At 40.5% G+C, this 23,422-nt stretch overlaps 1 protein-coding gene across 6 annotated transcripts in view; it reads right to left on the reverse strand.

The window, feature by feature from the left end:
- LOC148540355 (dual oxidase 1-like) overlaps positions 1–23,422 on the reverse strand; it is a 229,697-nt gene that overhangs the window by 158,471 nt on the left and 47,804 nt on the right. For all 6 annotated transcript variants that reach the window (XM_088445660.1, XM_088445643.1, XM_088445669.1 and 3 more), the window contains 6 exons: positions 16,462–16,649; positions 14,288–14,489; positions 11,606–11,772; positions 9,912–9,972; positions 6,191–6,284; positions 1,825–1,915 (listed from right to left, as the gene is read on the reverse strand). In XM_088445660.1, coding sequence (XP_088301786.1) covers positions 1,825–1,915; positions 6,191–6,284; positions 9,912–9,972; positions 11,606–11,772; positions 14,288–14,489; positions 16,462–16,649 — 803 coding nt within the window. The remainder of the gene's footprint in view (positions 1–1,824; positions 1,916–6,190; positions 6,285–9,911; positions 9,973–11,605; positions 11,773–14,287; positions 14,490–16,461; positions 16,650–23,422) is intronic.

A 23,422-nucleotide genomic window follows, 5' to 3' on the forward strand; every position in this document is an offset into this window, starting at 1 on the left:
ACCATCACCGAGCATAACATTGCTGCCGTGCAGGCCATAGTTGAGGTGGACATCAGGATGACTGTGACCTAGTTATAGAAGGAGATAGGCATCTCATTGGGACCCATCTACTTGATACTCTATGAAAAGCTTGGCCTGGGCAAGGTTTTTGCATGATGGATGCCCCATCAGCTGTCTCGTGAACAGCAGGATGAATTAGTGCAGCAACATGCTGGCCAGGTTTAGTGTTTTATCACTCAAACACTGTCTGGGAAATCATCTGTGGTGATGGATCCTGGTTCTACAGTTTCGACTCCGAGACCAAACAACAATCAGCCCAGTGTACCCCAGTTGGAAGTGCACCACCACAGAAGTTCCGACATGAGCGCAGCATAGCCAAGCAGATGGTGGCTGTTTTTGTGGCCAAGCTTGAGTATGTAGCTACCGTACCACTTGTGCAGCAGTGCACTATCACTGGGGACTGGTGCACTATCACTGGGGACTGGTGCACCAACCAATGCCTGCCGCAAGCGCTGGAAGCCATTTCGTGGTGCCCTTCTCCATCACAAAAATGCACCTGCCAATAAATCCAGTACAGTGGTGGATTTTCTGGCAAATTACTACATCCAGGAGCTTGGTCATCTGTCCAGACCTGGCCCCTGCAATTTCTCTGTGTTCCCAAAAAATCAAGCGCAAGATGCGTGGGATTCGTTTTGAGCTACTGGAAGCTGCAGTGGAGACCTTCATCCAGCATGTAGAAGATATACATTCCTTGGACTGGTCCAACTGCTTCACCAAGTGGTTTGAGCGCATGCAACTATGCATAGACTCCTCTTGGAAACACTTTGAAAAAGTGTAATATTTGCTTTGTTTGTAAATATAATCTGAAAATTTATTACACACCCCTAATAAATCAGACAGCAAAATAACTGCCTGATTGGTGTTTTGGTGCCAGGTGTGTCTTAAAATACATGCCTTCTAATTTGTTCATAGCACTTTTTTCTTTTTGAAGTGTAGGGGCATAGCCAATTAGCCACGGAGATTACCTCGTGGCTAATTGACAGCTTAGACAGATTCAATTAAGTCCTGCTTCCCTGCATGTAATGCTGATTTTCCAAAAGAGCTGCAAGGAAAAATCTACATTAAATGCAGCCTCTTGGGCTTCACATGTGGGGAAACCCATAGATTCAAATTGAGTATGCCCCTTAATATCATCTATTCTGGTATTTAATTAGTCTGACAATGAAAGTACCATAGTAAAAGACAAAAATAAGATAAAAGCTTAGTCTGGATAGGAAACCTGAAGCTAACAGACTACACAAATCTTCTAAAATATTTTCATTGTGCTAATTTATGTGCCCAGATTTTCCCAAGATATTCTACTTTTGTGTTATAAATATTTAACTCACAATGCTTATTTTTCCATAGTATTTGTTTTTCATACCCCCATATAAGCAAGGTAAGCAGAATGTGTTCCTAGAACATTAATATTTTATTTGGCAAATAAAATTAAGTATGTGGTGAATTATAACCTGAACAAGCTTAAGGTTCCATTGCTGCCCTGGGTTATTCATTTCACATTGCTGCAAGCCCCGTACAAGTGTAATTTGTGTTTTCATGCTATGAGAAAAGGAATTTCCTGCTTAACAACAGTGCAACATATTAAAGTCTTACACCCTATGATACATCCAGCTATTTGTCACCGTCCACTCTTCTATAACTTGGCAGCCATGTAATGTAAGCTGTAAAGTCATAATGAAAATCAAGTGTTTTGTTGATGCCTGCAAGACTCAAAAAAGGTGTAACTCATATTACTCATACCTAAATAGAAGTATTATATCTTACCTCTCGTCTCCAGTAGTTGTCACACAAGCGGTAGACTGGCCATGAAACACCGAATGAGTCAGTAACGTTTTGAAAATGACATGTTTTATTTCTATAGGAAAATTAAAAGGATGACATGAACATACCTTGATGAGTAAGGATGAAAATACTGATTACATATCATATGACACACCTAAAGAAGACCAAAGGGGTAGCAGAATTTTGTGCATATGAAATTAGGCAGACTAGGTCATTATTCAGTGTATATGAAATTAGGCAAAATAGGTCATTATTCAGTGTAGCAAAAATACAGCAATATAAACTTTGATATCTGCTTTTGTATAGATGGGCTATTTTGTGCTGGGCGATAGGGAGGCATTTAGCCCTGGGCTGGTACAATGTTAATCATACCTGAACAGTTAGCAAGTATGATTGTGTCTGGTGTTCCCATAGATGCTTCTAGCACTCTTATTGAGCAGTGATGCCAATCATTCACCAATCAGAGGTTTGGGAGGCAAGGGGTTAAAGTGGTCCAGAATGGTTTGGAACTGCATTTTTACATGTTATGCGGAATTAGCTCTGCCTCCTATGTGTTCATGAACAAGAGGTAATTAAGGTAATTCACGGCACTGTGAGATTAATACATTTAATCATAATAGAAACAATAAAATACAAAAACAATAAGATAAAATACAATAAAATACAATATGCACTAAACTGCTTCCCCTTTAAAAGAACTCTGGATCCAGATGCAAGAAATACTGTATATAATATATTATTTATTTCAGTAAAAGTCAATAGAGAGTCTCTCTATATTCAGCTGTAATTCAGTTACTGCATCCAAAAAAGTAACACAGTCATTAATTTGTATCCAACAAAAATAAATTGTATCCAATATATAATTTGTGTTCCTTCTCTTTTAAAGATCAGACATTTTTACATAATAGGTATATAATCCACGTACATATTCAAAAAAGAAAAAGATATAATAATATAAAGTATACTTAGTTCATCTGCCCAAGATGCAAAAAGAATTAGTTTCCGCTTAATATATTATATTTATTATTAGGCACCAGTACATATTGATTGTAGTCAACTTACATTCAGCATACCATTGAGTATTTATAGTCAGGACACACATGACTGAGCACTTATGAGTATTTTACATACTAATTTTATTTTTTCTTTCGATTTATATTTTGTTGTGTTTTTAATCTTACCACCGAGGTGGTTATTTAATTATTCTAATAAAAGTTATATTTTATGTTGATAGTGGCAAGAATTAGTGCACTCTTATGGGGATTCTTTTTTCTCTCTTTGTTTGTAATGAGTCATATTGCATCCCTGAGTTGCACCCCTGAATATAATAAAATATTGAGATATAGATAGATTATTAATAGGGCAGTTCTGCAAATATAGCAGCTTTGGTGCGACCCGCCATTCCAATTTCCCTTTCCCCTTTTATTTATATTTATTTTTAATGAAAATATATGACATACATACAGTATCATAAGCCTTCAGATGAGAAAGGGGAAAACATTGTAAGTCAAAATAGACATCCAAAGGATATATTAATCATAGAATATCGTATATGATATAGCAAAATATTGTTAACAATTGTACAACATTAGTTGCAAAAACAAAAGTAGGAGAAGAAAAAAGGCATAAGAGAGAAGAGAAGAAAAAGAAAGAAAAGTAGAGAATGAAGGGGGGGAGGGAGAAAAAATGTGGTGGAAGGGGTGGGGGGTGGGGTAAGAGGCCTCACTGGTACCATATCGGAAGCCCGATTGTAGTATGAACAAACGGTACTAAAATAGAATCAAAAGAGTCTGTAGAAAACACCTATAGAGTAGAAAGAGAGAAGGTAGGTGAATATATAAAAGCACATGCTCCAGCTAGAGGGAGCATGTGGGTGAAGCGATTAGTAAAATCTTTGCTGTAAGTGGTAATTCAGCTTTAAATTTTAAGAATGCTGTACAGATTAATATTTTTAACCAAACAGCTAGCTATACTAATTTATTTAGATTTAAATAATAAAATTGTGTCCACCTTCTGGTATTAAAGAAAGAAACTTTACAAACCTACAACAAGATCAGAGAGATACCTTGCTGAGTCTCACAAGAAATATTTACTGTATGTTATGTGCAGACAAAACTACTAGGGGCTCTATTTACTACAATCCGCATTTGTAATGCAGATTGTAGTGTGATATTATCGACTGAATTCGCATTGCGAATTCAGGCAATATCACAGGGATTTACTACAAATCCCTTGCAGGGACAGAGCTTGAGATGAAGCTCTGTCCCTGTGAATCCCCTCCGCACACTAGTCACTGTATTTTCGCAAAAATACCGTGACAAAGTGCCCGCGCATGTGTCGACCAGCCGCCGCTGCTACCCTCTCTGGCACTAAGCTCCACCCCCATCATTAAGCCCCACCCCACATGATCGAGGACCCCCCTCACGACACCCCCCTCCCTTAATAGCACTTACCTGCAGTCATTGGTGCTCCGGTGATGTCTTCCATGCCTCTGGTCAGCTGATATCCCATACTGCACTGGGACCCGATTACCTGATGACCGGGCCCCAGTGCACCATGGGAGACCAGCTGACCGGAGGGGAGTCATCACCACAGCCCCGATCACCGGTCCATGGAGTTAGGTAAGTACATTTTTTTTTTACTTTTTTTTTTTTTAAGCAGAGATCAGCTTGCGGTCTGTTTAGACCACACAGCTGATCACTGGGACCGGCTCCGGGCTCTGCTCTGCCTTTTAGAGCAGAGTAGGAGTCCGGTAACCGGGGGAGACCCTGGATAATGCCACCTCCAGGTGGTGTTATCATCACAGGACTTTCCCCGGTATTTTTTCACATTTTATTTTTAGTAACTTTGGTCGGATCACATTTCCCATTACAATTATGGGAAATGCGATCTGCTTACTAAAAATAAGTGATACTTAGGGGTTGGAGTAGAATTTTACGAATTCCACTCCAATTGCCCTGTAATAACTATAGGTGATACTAAAATTATGTGAAAAGGATGTGAAAACACCCTTTTAAACTTTATTTCAGTAAAAATAATGTTAATAAATAGAGCCCTAGGTGAGAAACTAAAAATAACTGATATTTCCAAAAATGTGTTTACATAGTATACATTTTAAAATGCTTACTTTAAACGTTTGTATTAAAAGAAGAAAAAAAGGCTTTGATATTCTTATTAATAGTAGGTACTAGTTTAGCAAATACGAGTATATGGAGCAAGTATATGCTGTTATAGTCAAATACTGTATTAGTACTGGCTTCTGCTTTGTGCAAATGTCAGACCAAAGAATAAAACAGCCTTTCAACAATTCCATTATTTAGTCCTATATTAAATAAATCTACTATAATTCTAAGCTTCCTCCTTATCAATATTAACATCTCTCCCAACATGCTCCCAACTCCCATACTTAATGCTATGAATGCCCTACATGGCCAATTATAAAATAGTCACTGCTCAAACTCAAATGTGCTTCATATACATCATGTCCATTTTTTGGTTATGTACTTTTTAAGGCGATGCGGAACACTTGTGGCGCCACAAAAATAAACTATAATAATAATAAAATAATAATGAACTGTACATATATAGTCAATCCAAAGGTCCGGCACTCCCACAATAATGCTGGTGTAGCCCTGACCAGTGCACTCACAAACCAATAATAATAGTAAACAGCAGGTGCAGTACTCGGCTCCAAAGAAATAAACATACACACGGTAGTTTCAACGTTTCAGTGTACTCGACACTATCATCAGGATACAGAGGAATAGAAAATGTCTTACCTTAAATACTAGACATCACCAAAGTGCACACACCGCACCGGGATCGGGACCACGCACCCACCCGGCTACGACTAATGAAGTCATCACACACTGATGCAGCCGCGCACAGTGCTGACACCATGTGCACTTTGGTGATGTCTAGTATTTAAGGTAAGACATTTTCTATTCTTCTGTATCCTGATGATAGTGTTGAGTACACTGAAACGTTGAAACTACCGTGTGTATGTTTATTTCTTTGGAGACGAGTACCGCACCTACTGTTTACTATATATATATATATATATATATATTCTCTGTGCGGCGGCACTCAGAAAAAGTTCACACTGGGGCAGGTTAAGCTGCCCCAGTGTGAACTTTTTCTGAGTGGCAGCGCAAAGAGAATGTATGTGCCCCCTTGCGAGGAGACTGACGGAGGGCACCAGTATTAAATATATTTTGCACATGGGAGTGCCATCCACAAAGTTTTGTTTATCTATATATATATATATATATATAAATTATATATATTTTTTTTTTTAGGAACATTTTGTAAAATTATTTTGGTCACAATTACCAATATTATTAATTACCTTGTATAAATACCTGGTGGCACTAAAGATGATATGAATTGTAGAACAACTTGGAATTCATTGGTAAGACTTGAGTCCACATGTTGATTATAGCCTGTGAACAAAAGATTAGTAGGTAAGTACAGGAACAGACGGAATCAAGGGAAAGATTGTTGCAGACAATGGAAATAATTTATAAAGGACACGCGCAAAATGGCTTGCACCCAGGAATCCATGTCACTACATAAATGCAAATTTCAGATCAAAGTCCAGCCGTCTACCCTTATAGTACCAACACTTTAATCAAATAGGCTCAGCATTTTAAAAAATTTGCTTAGCATAATATGGGGACTGCATTGCAGTGGTAATTTTGTGTGTGAGCATTTTATTTCAATGCCCAGGTTGCGCAGAGTACTAATGTACATGTGCTTCCCCGCCAAAGTGTGTCAGGGAGGAGCCACTATGGGGCATATTTACGACAATTCGCATTTTTAATGCAGTTGTGATGGGATCATATCAGCTTAAATCACATTGCAAAAATTTATATTTTCACTTGAATTTGCCAAATATCCATTGCCGTGACACAAGCGCTGATAACAGCTTGCCCCAGAAAGTGTAATAGCAAGATTGGTCACGCTGAGCATGCGTCAGTAAGGGCCCATAGGCCATTTGAAGATTTTCACAATTTAGCAGCCCACAAATAACACTATGGAGGCTGCTAAACTGATGAAATATGGAGGGGCTGCGGCAGATATCTGTTGCAGTCACCCATTCATGCATACTGGGGATGCTTAATATTTGTGGGGATCCCATGAAAATGTCTGTTATCAGGGGATTTCCCCAAAAAAATGCTTTGATAAATATGTCCCTATAAAATAGCCATAATTAGGTGCAGGAAAGGCAATTTATTAAAGCATACAAGATAACAATAATTGAAAATCAAATAATCAGTGAATAATTATACCAAGTATAAATATTAACAAGGAAAAGTTCCTTAAGCAGCAATAATGATGTTGTAATAGCTTTTAAATCAGATCACTCAGTTGTCTCAAAATATAATAAATGTTACTATCCCAATAGAACAGTAAATGGCAACCTGATATACTTCGGGAGCCACATTGGGCATCCCTCTAAAATTCAAAAGGGCTGTACATTACCCTAATCTCAATAGCGAGTTAAGTGGATATATAGTAGCAAGGAAAGGAACACCTAACTGTAATAATATGATAACAGGCCTTATAAGCTATACAAACAAATGTTGCAATAAAACAGGTTGGAGCTGGGGGCTGCAAGTGTAAAGTTTGGAGGGCCGAATATGGTCACCTGTAGATACTGGTACAGGTGATACAGGGTATCAGCAGATACAGGGTATCAGCAGAATAATACAAATCACTTTGTATTAACTCCTTCACTGTTGAGGGTTTTCTCATCCTTGATGAGGTCATTTTCCGACTCATCACATATCAACATCAATATTACTGAGTACAATTAGTCTTCCTACTCATTCTAACACGTCAAAAACAATTTAACCCAAACGGTCAAAAAAGTTATTTTTATTGAAATTTCAAGAAAGGGAACCAAAAGCAAACACAATTTTCTTTCGTATTATAAACACCACAATTAAATACTTTGTGGTTCTGAGGGGGGTGGGTCACATCATTTGAAAGCTGTGAGCAACCTCACATTTACAGAGGTTTTTATGGGCATGATAAGGCAGGTAGTGCCATTCCACCCAGATGGCACACACGGCACTTTAGAGATCCAGCATGGTGGCTGGCAGAAGTCCCCACCATTCGTTAAGACCAGTTGGGGAAAAGTAAAACTTTTAAAAAAAATTCGGCCCCTTGCGGTAGAGGGCGAGCTCTAGTCTAGCTGAATATTTATAGGACAAGCCCCATTCATCCTCCGCAGTGAAGGCATTAATATAACTTTGTACCATATCAAGCCATCACTTACCATCTGAAGGTAATTTCCAATAATAAAATGTACTTAATAGTACATTAAATGAATGTCTCAACCCCTGTGCAAGAAAACCAATCCAATGCGAATCATAATTGATCGAAAACAGTAGCAATATGAATGTCACAAAAGGATTAAAACTTGGACCTGGAGTGGAGCTAGGAGAGGTCTTCAGTGCAGATTGCTGGTACTGGAAGGATGCAGGTTTCAGAGGGGTATGATTCATGAGTGGCCCGCTGACAGCTGGTAGCCCAGACGGAGGTAAACCCGACAGATATGCTGAGTACGGCCGACAGGTAAATGGCTGACTGGGGAGAAGCGCAGAATGTTCGGATGTCAGCAGGAGTCCCCCTAGGGGTGGTAGCCTGGAGAAGCACTGCTGTCTCATAGAGGTCTGACAAGAGTAGCTGGAGTCTGGAGCAAGCAGGGTCTGGATAGTAGCTAGGAACAGGTAACAGCAAGGGAGCACAGAGAACTAGTACCCAGCTTGCACTGGGATTAACGTTGCACTGGCAAAGAAAGGACTGCTCAGCAGCCCTTAAATACCAAAGGAAGTGCATGGTTGCTAGGATTCCTGATAATGCTCTGGCTGGATTGGCTGAAATTAGTTACTTGATGAAATCCAAGATGGCGACACCCATGTAGTGCTGCAGCACTGCCTAAAGTGACCCAAATTGACACCTGCATTCAGAACTCTGTGTCTGTGTGACCCCGAAGTATGCAGTGCTGACCTCCAGATGCCCACGCCCCCGCCAGAGGGACCCCGCCACAGCATCCGAACAGGTAAGGCTCGCTGGCCCTGGCCACACACAGCCCTGGTCGTGACAATGAAACTGTAATTGTCTCACCTCTTAGAAACTGCATCCAATGTATTTAGGATCATAAAGAGGGCGATATACCCAATGAATCCAGCTGCAGGCTTGTTGTATTTGCTGACCGTGCACTGTTGGTCACTTATGGGAATATTGGTCAGGGACCTCCCTAGCTTAAGCTGATTAATGTAGATACAGCTTCTTTAATAAAACTAGATTGTAAGCGCCAAGGGTGTTTTTGTTTTCTTTATAGGATGAGCCAATGTCTGCCAGCTCTAAACTGGCACAAGAAACCTGGTTCTTTTGAGATGTGGAAATTTCTGTGTGCCCCCATGCATGGCAAGGAACGGTCCAGAAAATACGCACTCTCCATCCCTTTATCTCAAGTAATGAAACCTCATTTGTGCACTGCAGCACGAATTGAAGTGCGCTGTTATCAATACACTGTTTATTTTGAGATAATCTAGAAAGAATGAACATTTCATATTACTGTATGACCAACTAATTTGAAAGGAAGAGAAATGAAAGTGTCTGGTGCACGTGTTTGTTTCACACTACACTTTATCTACTGTAAACACCATCAATTATAGGACAAGGTTCTGCTGCAGCTCCTAACATTATATGTTGGGTCTTCTGTTTCAGGTAGGTTTCATTTATTTTATACACAATGATGTTCCTTATGTCCACCTTGTTAATATGTTTTACTACTGTAGTAAATGGACCCATCATCTTCAAGGTCATCTCTTTACCCCCGACTCTGCTCCCTCCTGTTATATTTACCCTCTGGTCTGTCCTGTCACTAGGGTGGGAGCCTGCAGCACACGCTCCAGCTCGCTGTTCATGTTAGATGTTATGTGCACATGCACGAAAATTTCTATCACCCGTTACACCCTTATAAATTAGTTACAGTATATCTTAGTTTTAGATTAATCTATTCATATAGTAATTCATCTCTAGCACTGAAGACTTACCCTTATAAGGGAGTACTTGATTTTGGAAAAACACAGGTAACCATTCATACATTACAATGTTCTAGAAAAAGATAACATGAAACTGTTAAATGATAGTAAAAGTAGAAATAAACAGACCATACTTAATATATATGTATTAGCTATTTTATAAAATAAAGGAACATACTTATATAATAATGTAAAAAAAAGGCAGAGATGAGCTTTTGGCTTGAATCTTTCGGCCAAGTTCAGTTCTCAGAACGAGGCAAAACATCATCTTTCATGGGAAATCTCGGCAGGAAGATTCAAGCCAAAACCGAACCGCTCATCTCTAGTAATTATAATACCTATATTTTAGCTAGGGCTATGTTGATTTATGTAGCAAGCTAGCTATCAAAACGTATTATGTGTTTCTTACATACACTCCAAAATTCTACACAATAGCAGCTCTATTTATCATTACATATAGTTGCCTGCAGTATAATTATTTTAGTATTACCGCATCTGGCAGTAATACTTACTTTAATACTGCCATTATTTTACATCACTTACCTGTCCGGCAAGGTCCTCCTGCTCTGTGTCCTCTCCTGTATTGCCAGAAGCCTAAAGTTGCTTGTGACAGGTTACTGTCAAATGCACATGCGGTGCAGCTGTCTGTGCAAGTGCATAGAGCTTCACACCGGAGGAGATTCAGCAAAACCGGAAAGGCTTTGCTGGTTCCAGATTGCTGGCAATGTGGGCTGTACCACCAAGGCCATCTATAGATGGCGTAATGGTTTCTATACAAAAAAGCTGTTTGCTAAATATCAAAATTATATATTTAAACAGGGCCCAATGAAATGAAGTGGTGAGTAATAATAAACAGTTTAATATGCTGAAACAGCTATATATATATATATATATATATATATATATATATATATATCAGAGTGCTGTAATAGCCCCTCTTAGCAATGGAAGCTAGTGAAAAAGGAGTTACTTATGTTATGTTTTGTTAATAGAGCACAACTTCTGCCCTTGATTTATGCAGATTGCAGTCGTACTATATATAATTTAATGGGGCACTTGCAAAAATTAATATGAGGTCCTGATTCTGAGTTGGATGAAGCTCCAGATGCAGGCACTTCTTGAGATTATGCGCAGGCACAGTTAAAAGCAATGGCAGATTACACTTATACCACATCATACATATGCAGCTTGATCTAGGATACAAGAGAGGCCGGTCCACTTCATGCATGGATGAATCTCTCTGTTGAGAAATTGGCGTTTATTGGCATCAACTGGGCAGTTACCTAGCAAATGCACTGAAAAGATCTGTCTTGGAGTTTCATACTAGTGATGTGGGCGTGTAGCCAGACTTCTGTGCTAATTTAAGCCATGTGTATGGAGAAGGGAAACCTGTGTCTGTCAGATATTTTGCATCCAGCATGGGGTAGGTGAAAATGCCAAAACTAATGATGATGTTTGTAGCTGCGGACAGAAAAACAGCGGCAGTACAACCATATGCATGAAGCCATATGGATGCTCACATTAGAGTAAGGTAGTAGATCTGGCTATTCTGAAGCCCCAGCTTGCTCTCCCCACATGATCGCTGGCAAGTGCAAAAGTTTGGACAATGAACCAACCACCCAACCTTCATATGATCTCTAATAGGCCTATTTATTAGTGAGCTATTACTTGCTGCTGACATCATTACAATTTCAAGTTGTATTTACCTGGTATGTAGCGATTACCCATTTTCTAGCATGGTGAAACAAGTCTTCATCTGACCATTGTGGATGTTTTCCAGCAAATTCATCAGCTAGGTAGTTATGGTATCGAAACCAAACAATACTTTCCGCTTGTAGAAATGGATTTTCATTGGCTCTAGAATGGCCAAATCCTAAAAAGTAAATTAATTACTATATAAACAGTTTATCCTTTAGAAGTCTATATTTTGTATTCTGACAGGTAGTGAGTCTATTTATTAACTTAATACAGTGAAGATTTATAAATTGTATGTGTTCAAACACTTGTATTCTACTAGACTCCTCACTGTTATACTGTATACAATATAACACTGTTTGAGGAGTCTAAACAATCTGACATCTTTTATTTGAGTTAAATTACACAGTAATTATTTATCTATCAAAAATCAAGAGACATACAAGTCACTGGAAAATGGTATGATGGTTGTCATGTGATCCTGGGAGAATTAATACAAAAAATTGGTACTGCACATTAATGAATTCTGCCTACTTGTAACCCTGACCTTCAGATCATGTCCTATAACTGGCCATTTACTGCCTGTAGTCAGTCTGCAACTTTATTTGTAACCTGTCCCTTTGATTTCTGATCCTTCTTGTGTCAACTGCCGACTAGTAGGGAAACTTGAGAGCCACGACTTAGGGTTGTTTTGCCAAAATGTCTCTCAGCTCCTTGCAGGGGTCTCTGTTGAAGACTAGTCACATTCTTAGACTCATGTAAGCCAGAGACAATCCCATTGAAGCACAATGTGTCCACTCGCACTGCCTGTGACATCTTGCACAGATTGTTATTTATGTAACTATAAGAGAAACTATTTGCAGTTCCCTCCCCCATCTTCCTGCTGCAGCTGTGCCCAGCAGGGAGAATAAGGAGAGGGATCTTCCCCATTTGCCCACTCTCCACTGCTTACACAGGTCACAGTTAATGACAATGCTGAGCCTGTGTCACTCTGAGCTGCAGAGGTTTGTGCAGCTCAGGTCAGGCTCAGCCTAGTGAGGTAGCCCTGGGTGGGCAGGGGGCACAGCTGGGTATTCTACAAACCTGGATATAAAGACTTTCACATTTGCGAAAGCTGGATGCAGACAATGAACAAGCTGGAGAAGTGATTCGCTGGGACAGAGCTTTCTCGCAAGTTCTGTCCCGGTACTCAATTATTGATACATTTATGTGATACTTAATAATATTGCATTGCGAGTCCAGACAAAAGTTTCATATCACAACTGCATTTCATATTTGGACTGTAATAAATGGGCCTTAAGGATGTAAAAGTCCAACTTCCTACCTTTTACTACCATTAAATAAAGGTTTCTGGTTTTCACCTGAAACATAGCTTGGTTTGACTGTATTAATGGCATAAGTCAATTATGAGAGTGAAGAAACATCAGGATTGTTTTATCACATGTATCACTTTAGTGTGTGTGAAGATTTATTTTAATTAGAAATGTGCTTCTCCAAGGAAGACCTATACATTTAATAGGATCCTTTTGGCAAAAGAGTAAAAATTGAAAGAGCACTTACAGTACCACCAGTAACACAACAGTCCCTATGAACAGTGTACAGTGTGACACAGGTTTATAAGTGTAAAAAATCCTCAATCAGCCCAAGACAGCCAGGGTGCATGGGCATATCTATAATGGTGCAGCATACCCTGTACCCATTCACAATACTTACCTCTCCATTGGCGCCACATATATCAATGGGAACATGGAGCAAGCACCATGTTTCTGGAGATCAGCACAAGTGCACTACAAATATCACCGGGACAATGGCACACATGCCATTTTTTCAAAGATTGGCATACGTACAGTAGACTCGGTCACAGTACTAGAGTCTAATGAGGAAATCCACTGGCGAGACAGCGAGGGGTCCTGCACAGAGGATGCACATGGGCCTTCCCCTCTCTTGAGCGGCCCCTGCTGGTGTGGTTTCCCCTATAACAGGAGACCCCAAGAGTAAGATCTCCATGCTTGAGTGAAAGCCAGCCCAATGATGCCCACAACAAGACTGGCTCCCTTAAAAAGAATTTTAAAAATCAGTGTATTTGAGCATCTGCACATTTTGCCGAATCTTAATCCTGCACATCTTCCCCTACAGCTTTCAGTTCTCCCTCATACCATCACAGAGCAATGTCTAGTAGTGCACAGCAACAGAAGGTCATCACAGCCTATAATATAATGGCACAATTTATAGAAGCAACAAGTAAGAGGGCAGTGACGTGTAGTGGGGAGGTGATGCTGAAAGACATAGCTCTGACTACAACAAACTTTTGTATGGTCATTTATTTGTAGTCATTGCTGGGTACATCGCCAATACACTCTTGAAACACAGCACTCACTTATTTGTACCTGCTCTACAGAAACGGTGTGGTGAAATAGGAAATGTGTTGCTGGGGTTGAAGCATGCAGACCAGTTTTGCAATATTTCCCATGGGGTGATTGAGTTGGATAGAAGATTTATTTGTCAAGTATTTTGTCACCCTGGACTTTTTCTGGAATAAGTAAAAGATCCTCCAGGAGATTGGTCAATAGTTTAGCAATTTGGCCAAACATACCTTGTTATAAGCCTGCAAGGACGGTATGCCAGAATATCATTTATGTCTCAAAACATTCATTTTTAACTGTGTGCTATGCGATTGCTAAACATGAACTTACCATAAAGGCCCCCAGATCCTTTATTCTCTTGAGAGAAGTGCATTGGTTTCCACATATTAACACTATTATCTGCTTCTTTTGGAAATAACGGATCTGAGCCAGACGCCAGTTTCCCATCAGAGAAACTTCTCAAAGCATCACACCAGGAATGACAGTGGCCGTATATATTACTGCCATCAATCCATGCTGTCGCAGAGTTTACCTGAAAAACACAAAGGCTAAAAAGCACAGTACCAATAACAGTGTGTAATATTGTATTAAAACGGCACTGCCATTCATGGAAAAGATTTTACCAACATGCCCCTCTTTCTATCTGAAAACCAGTAGTTGTTACATGTGGTCATTTTAATTTCCAGAGCTCCAGAGTTTATTGCTTTAATGCTATACAGATAATAATATGTAATCAGTCACATCAGCCTCTGCCCCAATGGAATTTACAGTATAAATTCCCTACAATACACCTTCACAAACTCAGGTTCAGATTTGAAAATAATGTCTATGTGTATTTAGCAGTGCAAATTTACTTTAAAGAACAGTGTCAATAATTCAAATGAAAAGGGAATTGAGTTATAGGAATTTAAAGTACGTCACCTTAGGCATGGTGACCCTATGTTATTTGTTTGTCAAACATCTTCATAGTTTCAAGTAGGTTAATTGGTGGCTGGCACATACCAACTAGCAACATTAAATAAAAAAAAATTGCTGATTTGTAATAAAAAATGTCCTCTCCCCTCCTCTCCACAACAGACTAAAAACAAAATAACAAATAAATTGCTCATGTACTAAAGAGTAATATCCTAGGTCTGTTAATTTAAGTGCCTGTAGAGTGAATGTAGACCTGAGGAAAACCTAGTTAAACATCTCGAAATGCATTGGCTGTGGAGTGGAGTCATCTTGGATGCCGATGAGGGTCGATGAGGTTCCGAAGCCTTGATCTATTTTCCATTTATATGCATCCAACACACTGCTTTCTGGTAAAGCCTCCAATCTACAATATTATTTCATGTTTAAAATGTGTAGTACTGTTTGAAAAATACACTTATATTTCACATATATATATATATGTATATATATATATATATATATTGAAAATCTGTGTCCTGTGGGACACATGAACTGAGCAAAAAGCAATACAACAAAAATGGAAGTACTATTCTGTTTTTTGTATTTAGTATATTGCAATCTTATAGCGTGATTGAGCACTTTTGATGTAAGCGCCATCATCCTAACCACACTTTGTCATATGCTACTGTACATTGGTTCTTAGGTGGAACTGATGTTGAGAATTGGGCAACAAACCATAAAACTGCTGAGCGTCATCTTGTGTTCTCATAATCTAAATGGTTACTTGTTGTAACCATACTTCTGGGGTCAAATGCAACTGCGATTTTTACATAATCGGAGTAAGGAGTTATTATAATTTGCCCTCTTGCGCCTCTAGAAGTGCTTGTTTATATCTGCTAGCAATGAAGGATGTTCAGTTTGAATAAAATACATCTGAAATAGTATTCAGATGGAATGGGTATGAAGTCCCGGCAGCCACCAGTTCATATCCCGACACCGGCAGCCCGAAGGGAGAAGATCCTGACAGGGCAGGTAAGTACCCTATCCCTAGCCCTCTCTCACCCCTAATCCTCCCTTAGTGGTGCCTAACCCTAACCTCCCCCGAGGGTGCCTAACCCTACCCCCCTTTACCGCATCCTAAACCTAACCCTCCCGGGGGGTGCCTAACCCTAGCCCTACCCCCTAGGCGTGCCTAACCCTATCTTCTCCCCCAAAACCTAACCCTAACCACACTACACTCCCTAAGGCCAAACCCCCGCCCCCCCTGCGGCTAAGGGTGCCTGGACTTACCTAATTTTCTCTGGCGTCCTTCGGCGTTCCGGCATCGAGATTAAGATAGGTGTTAGTATTTTGACGCCTATCTTAAAACCCTCGTCGGGATTCGGATGTTGGCATTGAGACCGGCGGCCCCAAGGTCTCATAACTACATTCCATTCAGACTGCATTCAGACCGCATGCTCTGTGGCTTAAAGTGCACATTTAATCAACAAAGATGAAGTCTACTCAACATTCAATGTTTTTATCTTTTCATTCACAATATTTGCTGAAAAATCATATTATTGAAGTAAAATTTTTCCTTTCTTAGCATGACTCCAGTGTGCTCATCTTACCTGGTTCCGGGGATTATTTGGACTGCTCCCACTATGTTTATACCATTTACTTCTCCGGTATGGAAGAACTGGTTTCCCAGTGCTGTCTGGGTCAAAAGACTCATCTCCAGCTGGTACTTCAATATTTAAATACTCAATTGGACATCCAAGATCCTCTATGTCAAAAATCTCAGACATTGCATGATACCCTGTAACAGAAACTTACTAATAATTTATCAATATATATTTGTATATATATATATATATATATATATATATATATGTATTTATTTATTTATTTATGTATTACCAGTTATTTATATAGCGCACACATATTCCGCAGCGCTTTACAGAGAATAGTTGGCCATTCACATCAGTCCCTTCCACAGTGGAGCTTACATTCTATATTCCCTATCACATGCACACACACATATACACACTAGGGTTAATAATGTTGGGAGCCATTTAACCTACCAGTAGATTTGTGTGAGGAAATCGGAGCACCCGGAGGAATCCCACGCAAGCACAGGGAGAATATACAAACTCCACACAGTTAGGCCTGTAGTGGGAATGGAACCCACAATCTCAGTGCTGTGGGCAGTAATGCTAACAATTACACCAAGAAGAACAAATCAATGTAGGGAATGTAGCTGAATAGTTTTTGATAGCTCTTAGAATACAAACAAGTACACATTCTGAGCTGTGTCAAGTTGTCAGGATTTGTCGCTATCCTTATTCCCAAAGGTTCCTTGTGGAGTTAGGATAAAGTACAAGCTGGTACTAAGGGCCTGATTCAGTGCTGATGTTTATGCAGTTTGAGATTTTATCGATAATCTGCGCATGTGTAAAGTTTTATTACGGATTTCGCTCGCCATGAGGGTTTATTTGCCAAGGACAGGCAGGGACCATTTGTGGGCAGCAACGGGGAGGTGGCAACTCAAATACAAGTGAGTCATGACCATTTTGTAGGCATGTCTCTGCCTGCGACTGCGATCCCATACCCAGTGAAAACGGCGTCTCGGTTCTTGCGGCCATTCTCTGCGATCATAGGGTTACTCAGAAGCCCAATAATCGACTCATCTGCGACCCAGTTGCATCTTTGTACGCAGTCACTTGGATTTGCGAAACCGCAGGTGGGCTGCGACATTCGTATATTTCTGCACAGCCGATATGTACAATATCACAGCTGCGGTGGCGTTAGCCTCTGTATCAGGCCCCAAGCGGAGTAATTCAGTTGAACTCGATGTCAGTTGAAAAGAAACAAATATGAGATAAAACTCTGTCAGGGATGAATATTGGAAAAAGACAACTCTGAAACTGCGGCACTCACACTTTTCAGATGCTAACACCAAAAACAAGTGCATACTCTGCAGAAAGCATGTTACTCTAATGCTGCATATACACGTAAAGATTTTCTAGCCAACTAGTTGATTGGATGGAATGAAAATCTGGTAAAGTATGGGAGTAACTGATGATCAGAAATTTCCTCCTAAATGCCAGAAAACAGATGAAAATGGACGTCAGACAAGTTTGTTAAATGTTTGATCTAAACCATTTGTTCAAACAACAGTTTTTGTCCATTTTTCAGCATTTGGGAGCAGGGTCGGATTAATGGAGGGCGACAGAGGCGATCGTCCCTGGGCCCCCACACTTGAAGGGGTTAAAGTGAACCGGAGGAGACGGAACCAGTTCCGCCTCCTCCAGTCAACGTAACCCTGGAGCCGCAGGGAGGCACCATTTGCCAGATGCCCGCTGATTGTAACCAGCGGGCTCTCAGCTCCCACCCCGCAGCGGCAGCCAGAGCCTGGACTGGAGGGCTCCGGGTTCCAGCTCACGCAGTGCACTATGGGAGAGACATCATGACGTCTCTCCCATAGTGCAGAGCAGCAGCTGAGCGACGTGGACCGCAGCGGGAGCAGGGTTTAAGGTAAGTAATAGCTTTTTTTTTTTAGTGCAAGCGGCTATTGTACTGGGGTCATTACTCGGGTCAGAGCATTACTACTGGGGGCATTACTCAGGGGGAGCATTACTACTGGGGGCATTACTCGGGGGGGAGCATTACTACTGGGGGCATTACTCAGGGGGGAGCATTACTACTGGGGGCATTACTCAGGGGGGAGTATTACTACTAGGGGGGGCATTACTTGGGATGGGGCATTACTACTAGGGGCATTACTCGGGGGGAGCATTATCGGGGGGGCAGCATTACTACTGGGGGCATTACTCGGGAGGGGGCATTACTACTAGCGGAAGTACTCGGGGGGAGCATTACTACTGGGGTCATTACTCAGGGGGGTAGCATTACTACTGGGGGCATTACTCAGGGGGGGGACATTACTTCTGGGGCATTTATACACAGGGGGCTTGACTACTGGGGCCACTACCACAGGGGCCATGACTACTGGGGGCATTACTACTGGGGGCACAACTACAGGCGTATTACTACTGAGGGGACTTAGACAGGGGGCATTACTATAGGGCACACACAGGGGGCATGACTATTGGGGGCACAACTACTGTGGTATTACTACTGGGGGTATTTATACAGGGGGCATTACTATTGGGGACACTACCACAGGGGGCATTACTACTTGGGGCATAACTACAGGGGGCATGACTACTGGGGGCACTACTAATGGGAGAATTGCATAGGGGGCTCTACTACTAGGTGAACTGCATAAAGGGCACCACTACTGTGGGCACTAACACTACTGAGGTTCCCATTGCACATACCCCCAGTTCGTCACATTTAATAAGGACCCCCACTTGTTTGTTGCCCAGGGGCCCCCACAGACCTTAATCCGGCCCTGTTTGGGAGCAAATTGCTGATTGTCATTTGCTTTCATACCTTACCAGATTTTCATTCCAACCAATCAACTAGTTGGATGGTTGGACAGAAAATCTTCACGTGTGTATGCAGCTTAACACTGGAGCCTGCATTTATTATTTTATTCATTTTATGTCTATTGAACCTAATTGAAGAAGCTCAAATATGATTGCAGATTGTTTCTCTGAAAATGTGATTGTGTTAGAGATTCGGCTTTAGATTGAGGTAAAAAAACATTTCAACTAATGTTCTAAAACGAATTCTTACTCCTGGCTGTTCTGTTGGAAGACATCACAACATCACAAAATATTTTTACGATTGCATCATTATTTCCTCACATGATAGATTAAACACACCCAAATATAAATTAAATAGTCATGTCAGACAAAAGTAAGGTGGCAAAGGAATATGAATGAGCTAATGCCTTTATTGTGCAACCAGCTTTAACATTATGTTTTTCCTAGGAAAGCTTAAAATTAGTGTCTCTGTCTTGCAAAAAGTTCCAGAGCAATTATGTGCTTCTAATGACCAACCTTACCGTGGAATTGGATATGTTTATGGTTATTTACTACATTCATGCTATAATATATTTTTTTTACATTTATTTAAGCAGTACACTTTTTTTGACATTATAAACTGAATTTATTTTGGATGTGAAGGTTGATTTTGTATTCATGGAAAGGACCTGCCTGCTTTCAGGTAACAATCGGCATGTGGCAGGTCTTACTGGGCTGGGCGGGGCATCGGGCATCCACTCCATAGTTAGCGTGAGCCGAATGACTGGAAGAGAAACTCTGCACACTGCAGCAGCTCGAATGTGACCTGCAACAGCACAGTGTTTGTTTGGCAGCCGTTATTTTCAACTTCTGTGCTAAACCTCTTTCCCCTTCAAGGTATAGAAATACTATTTGTGACTGATATATCATATATGATGCTTAATATTGGCTCAAATTATTTAGCAAACTGTTAGTATGTGTATATATATATATATATATATATATTATATATATATATATATATATATATATATACTACCGTTCAAAAGTTTGGGGTCACTTAGAAATGTCCTTATTTTTGAAAGAAAAGCACTGTTTTATTCAATGAATCAGAAATACACTCTATGCATTGTTAATGTGGTAAATGACTATGCTAGCTGCAAACGTCTGGTTTTTAAAGTAATATCTACATAGGTGTACAGAGGCCTATTTCCAGCAACCATCACTCCAGTGTCCTAATAGTACATTGTGTTTGCTAATCGTGTTATGAGACTAATGGATGATTAGAAACCCTTGAAAATCCTTGTGCAATTATGTTAGCACAGCTGAAAACGGGTTTGCTAATTAGAGAAGCTATAAAACTGGCCTTCCTTTGAGCTAGTTGAGTATCTGGAGTATCACATTTGTGGGACCAATTATACTCTCCAAATGGCCAGAAACAGAGAACTTTCATGTGAAACTCGACAGCCTATTCTTGTTCTTAGAAATTAAGGCTATTCCATGCAATAATTTGCCAAGAAACTGAACATTTCATACAACGGTGTGTACTACTCCCAGAGAACAGCACAAACAGGCTCTAACCAGAGTAGAAAGAGTAGTGTGAAGGCCCCTGTGCACAGCTGTACAAAAAGACAAGTACATTAGAGTCTCTAGTTTGAGAAATAGATGCCTCACAAGTCCTCAACTGGCAGCTTCATTAAATGGTACCAGCGAAACACCAGTGTCAATGTCTACAGTGAAGAGGCGACTCTAGGATGCTGACCTTCTAGGCAGAGTGGCAAAGAAAAAGCCATATCTGAGACTGGCCAATAAAAGGAAAAGATTAATATGGGCAAAAGAACACAGACTTTGGACAGAGGAAGATTTGAAAAAAGTGTTATGGATAGACGAATCAAAGTTCGAGGTATTTGGATCACACAGAAGAACATTTGTGAGACACAGAACAAGTGAAAAGATGCTGGAAGAGTGCCTGACGCCATCTGTCAAGCATGGTGGAGGTAATGTGATGGTCTGGGGCTGCTTTGGTGCAGGTACAGTGGGAGATTTGTACAAGATAAAAGGGATTTTGAATAAGAAAGGCCATCACTCCATTTTGCAACGCCATGCCATACCCTGTGAACATCGCTTGATTGGAGCCAATTTCCTCCTCCAACAGGACAGTGACCCAAAGCACACCGCCAAATTATGCAAGAACTATTTAGGGAAGAAGCAGGCAGCTGGTATTCTGTCTGTAATGGAGTGGCCAGCGCAGTCACCAGATCTCAACCCCATTGAGCTGTTTTGGGAGCAGCTTGACCGTATGGTACGCAAGAAGTGCCCATCAAGCCAATCCAACTTGTGGGAGGTGCTTCAGGACGCTTGGGGTGAAATTTCTTCAGATTACCATAACAAATTAACAGCTAGAATGCCAGGTCTGCAATGCTGTAATTGCTGCAAAATGAGCATTCTTTGACGAAAGCAAAGTTTGAAGGACAAAATTATTATTTCAAATAAAAATCATTATTTCTAACCTTGCCAATGTCTTGACGATATGTACTATTCATTGTGCAACTCATTTGATAATTAAAAGTAAATTTTCATGTAAAACACAAAATTGTCTGGGTGACCCCAAACTTTTGAACGGTAGTGTGTATAATATATGTATATATATATATATATATATATATATATATATATATCAGTGTTATAGTATACCCCATGTTCTGAAATTTATATATATATATATATATATGTATGTATATATATATATATTCTTTGTTTTATATTTTGGACTATGGTCCTGAAGTGCACCCTGATCTAATCATCGTGTGAAGGTGTGAGTGCAGAACTTTGGAAATATATATATATATATAAACCAGGTATTGCCTTAGGAGCACAGCAAGCCCCATAGAGAAAGAAAAAGCGGCACTCTGTTGGTAGAAAATCAAATATGTATTAGAAAAATAACATAATACACCAAGTGGCGGTTTTTCTTTCTCTCTGGGGCTTGCTGTGCTCCTAAGGAATTACCTGGTTTATATACTATCTGAAGGAAGGCACCCATTCAACTACATTACTATACTGCTAGTGCCAAATTACAAGCAACATATATATATATAGTATATATAGTGTTCACTCTAGTTCCGGCGGCAGGCAGGGCACCCGAAAAGGGGGTGTGGCCATTGAAAAGGGTGGCGTGTCTATAAGACACATCCCCATTTCATCACTCTTGGGGGTGTGCCCAGCACTTACGGACACGCCGGGCAGCGCCCAATCGCTGCAGACAGGGAGAAAAGATGCCGGGCACATGCTCCCAGCGTCTATTCTCCGGCGGTGACCGGGTCACTGCACATTTCTCCACCTGCGGGACACTGCGACCCGCGGGTGAAGATGGCACCCGCAGGCTGTGAGGGCAGGGTGCTTTTTGCCCTCCCCCCACTAAAACAGCCTAGCAGGAACGCTATATATATATATATATATATATATATATATATTTATTTACATGAAGCATGCTGTGATGCCTCCCTATAGGAGATATTGCAATCCCCAAAATATATCAAACAAATGATGGCAGCACTCTGAGACTCATAATTGTTTAATCACAAGTCTTTCATGCCATTATGAGTATCTGAGAGCCGCCTTCATTTATTTGATATACAGTATATATAACTAAAATGTCCATACCCTCACTTCAGTATTCCAACTAGGAGCACTGCCCCACATACTGTACCTCACTGGTACTACCAGAGTGAGGTCTCTGACTCTCCGCATCCGGCCACCTGCGCTGTCAGTGGTGCAGCGCTGACATGCACTGTTATTTACTAGTGTGGGCGCCCACCCCCCTGACCAGCCACCTCTCTCCTCCTGCAGAAGATGAGGAGCACTGAGCAGGCTGCTGGGCTGAGGATGTGAAGAAGTATACTGTATGAAAAAAAACGCTGACAGCATGTGATGGTAAGTCAGCTAATCAAGTTTTGTGTTATGTAGTGGTCTTATGTGAATAATTGTATAAAACTACTGTAGTAATATAATATGTTTTATATAATTATTCACATAAGACCACTATACCAGCAGAGCAGAGGGCTCTGGTGTATGCTATGAACATAAAATAATAAAATAAAAATTAGTGCAACTTATAAAAATAATCAACACTGTAGCTGTCAGCTTTACTGAGAGTAGG

The sequence above is a fragment of the Taudactylus pleione genome, unplaced genomic scaffold (assembly GCF_031769625.1).
Source record: "Taudactylus pleione unplaced genomic scaffold, aTauple2 ptg000019l, whole genome shotgun sequence".
NCBI classification, from domain to species: domain Eukaryota; kingdom Metazoa; phylum Chordata; class Amphibia; order Anura; family Myobatrachidae; genus Taudactylus; species Taudactylus pleione.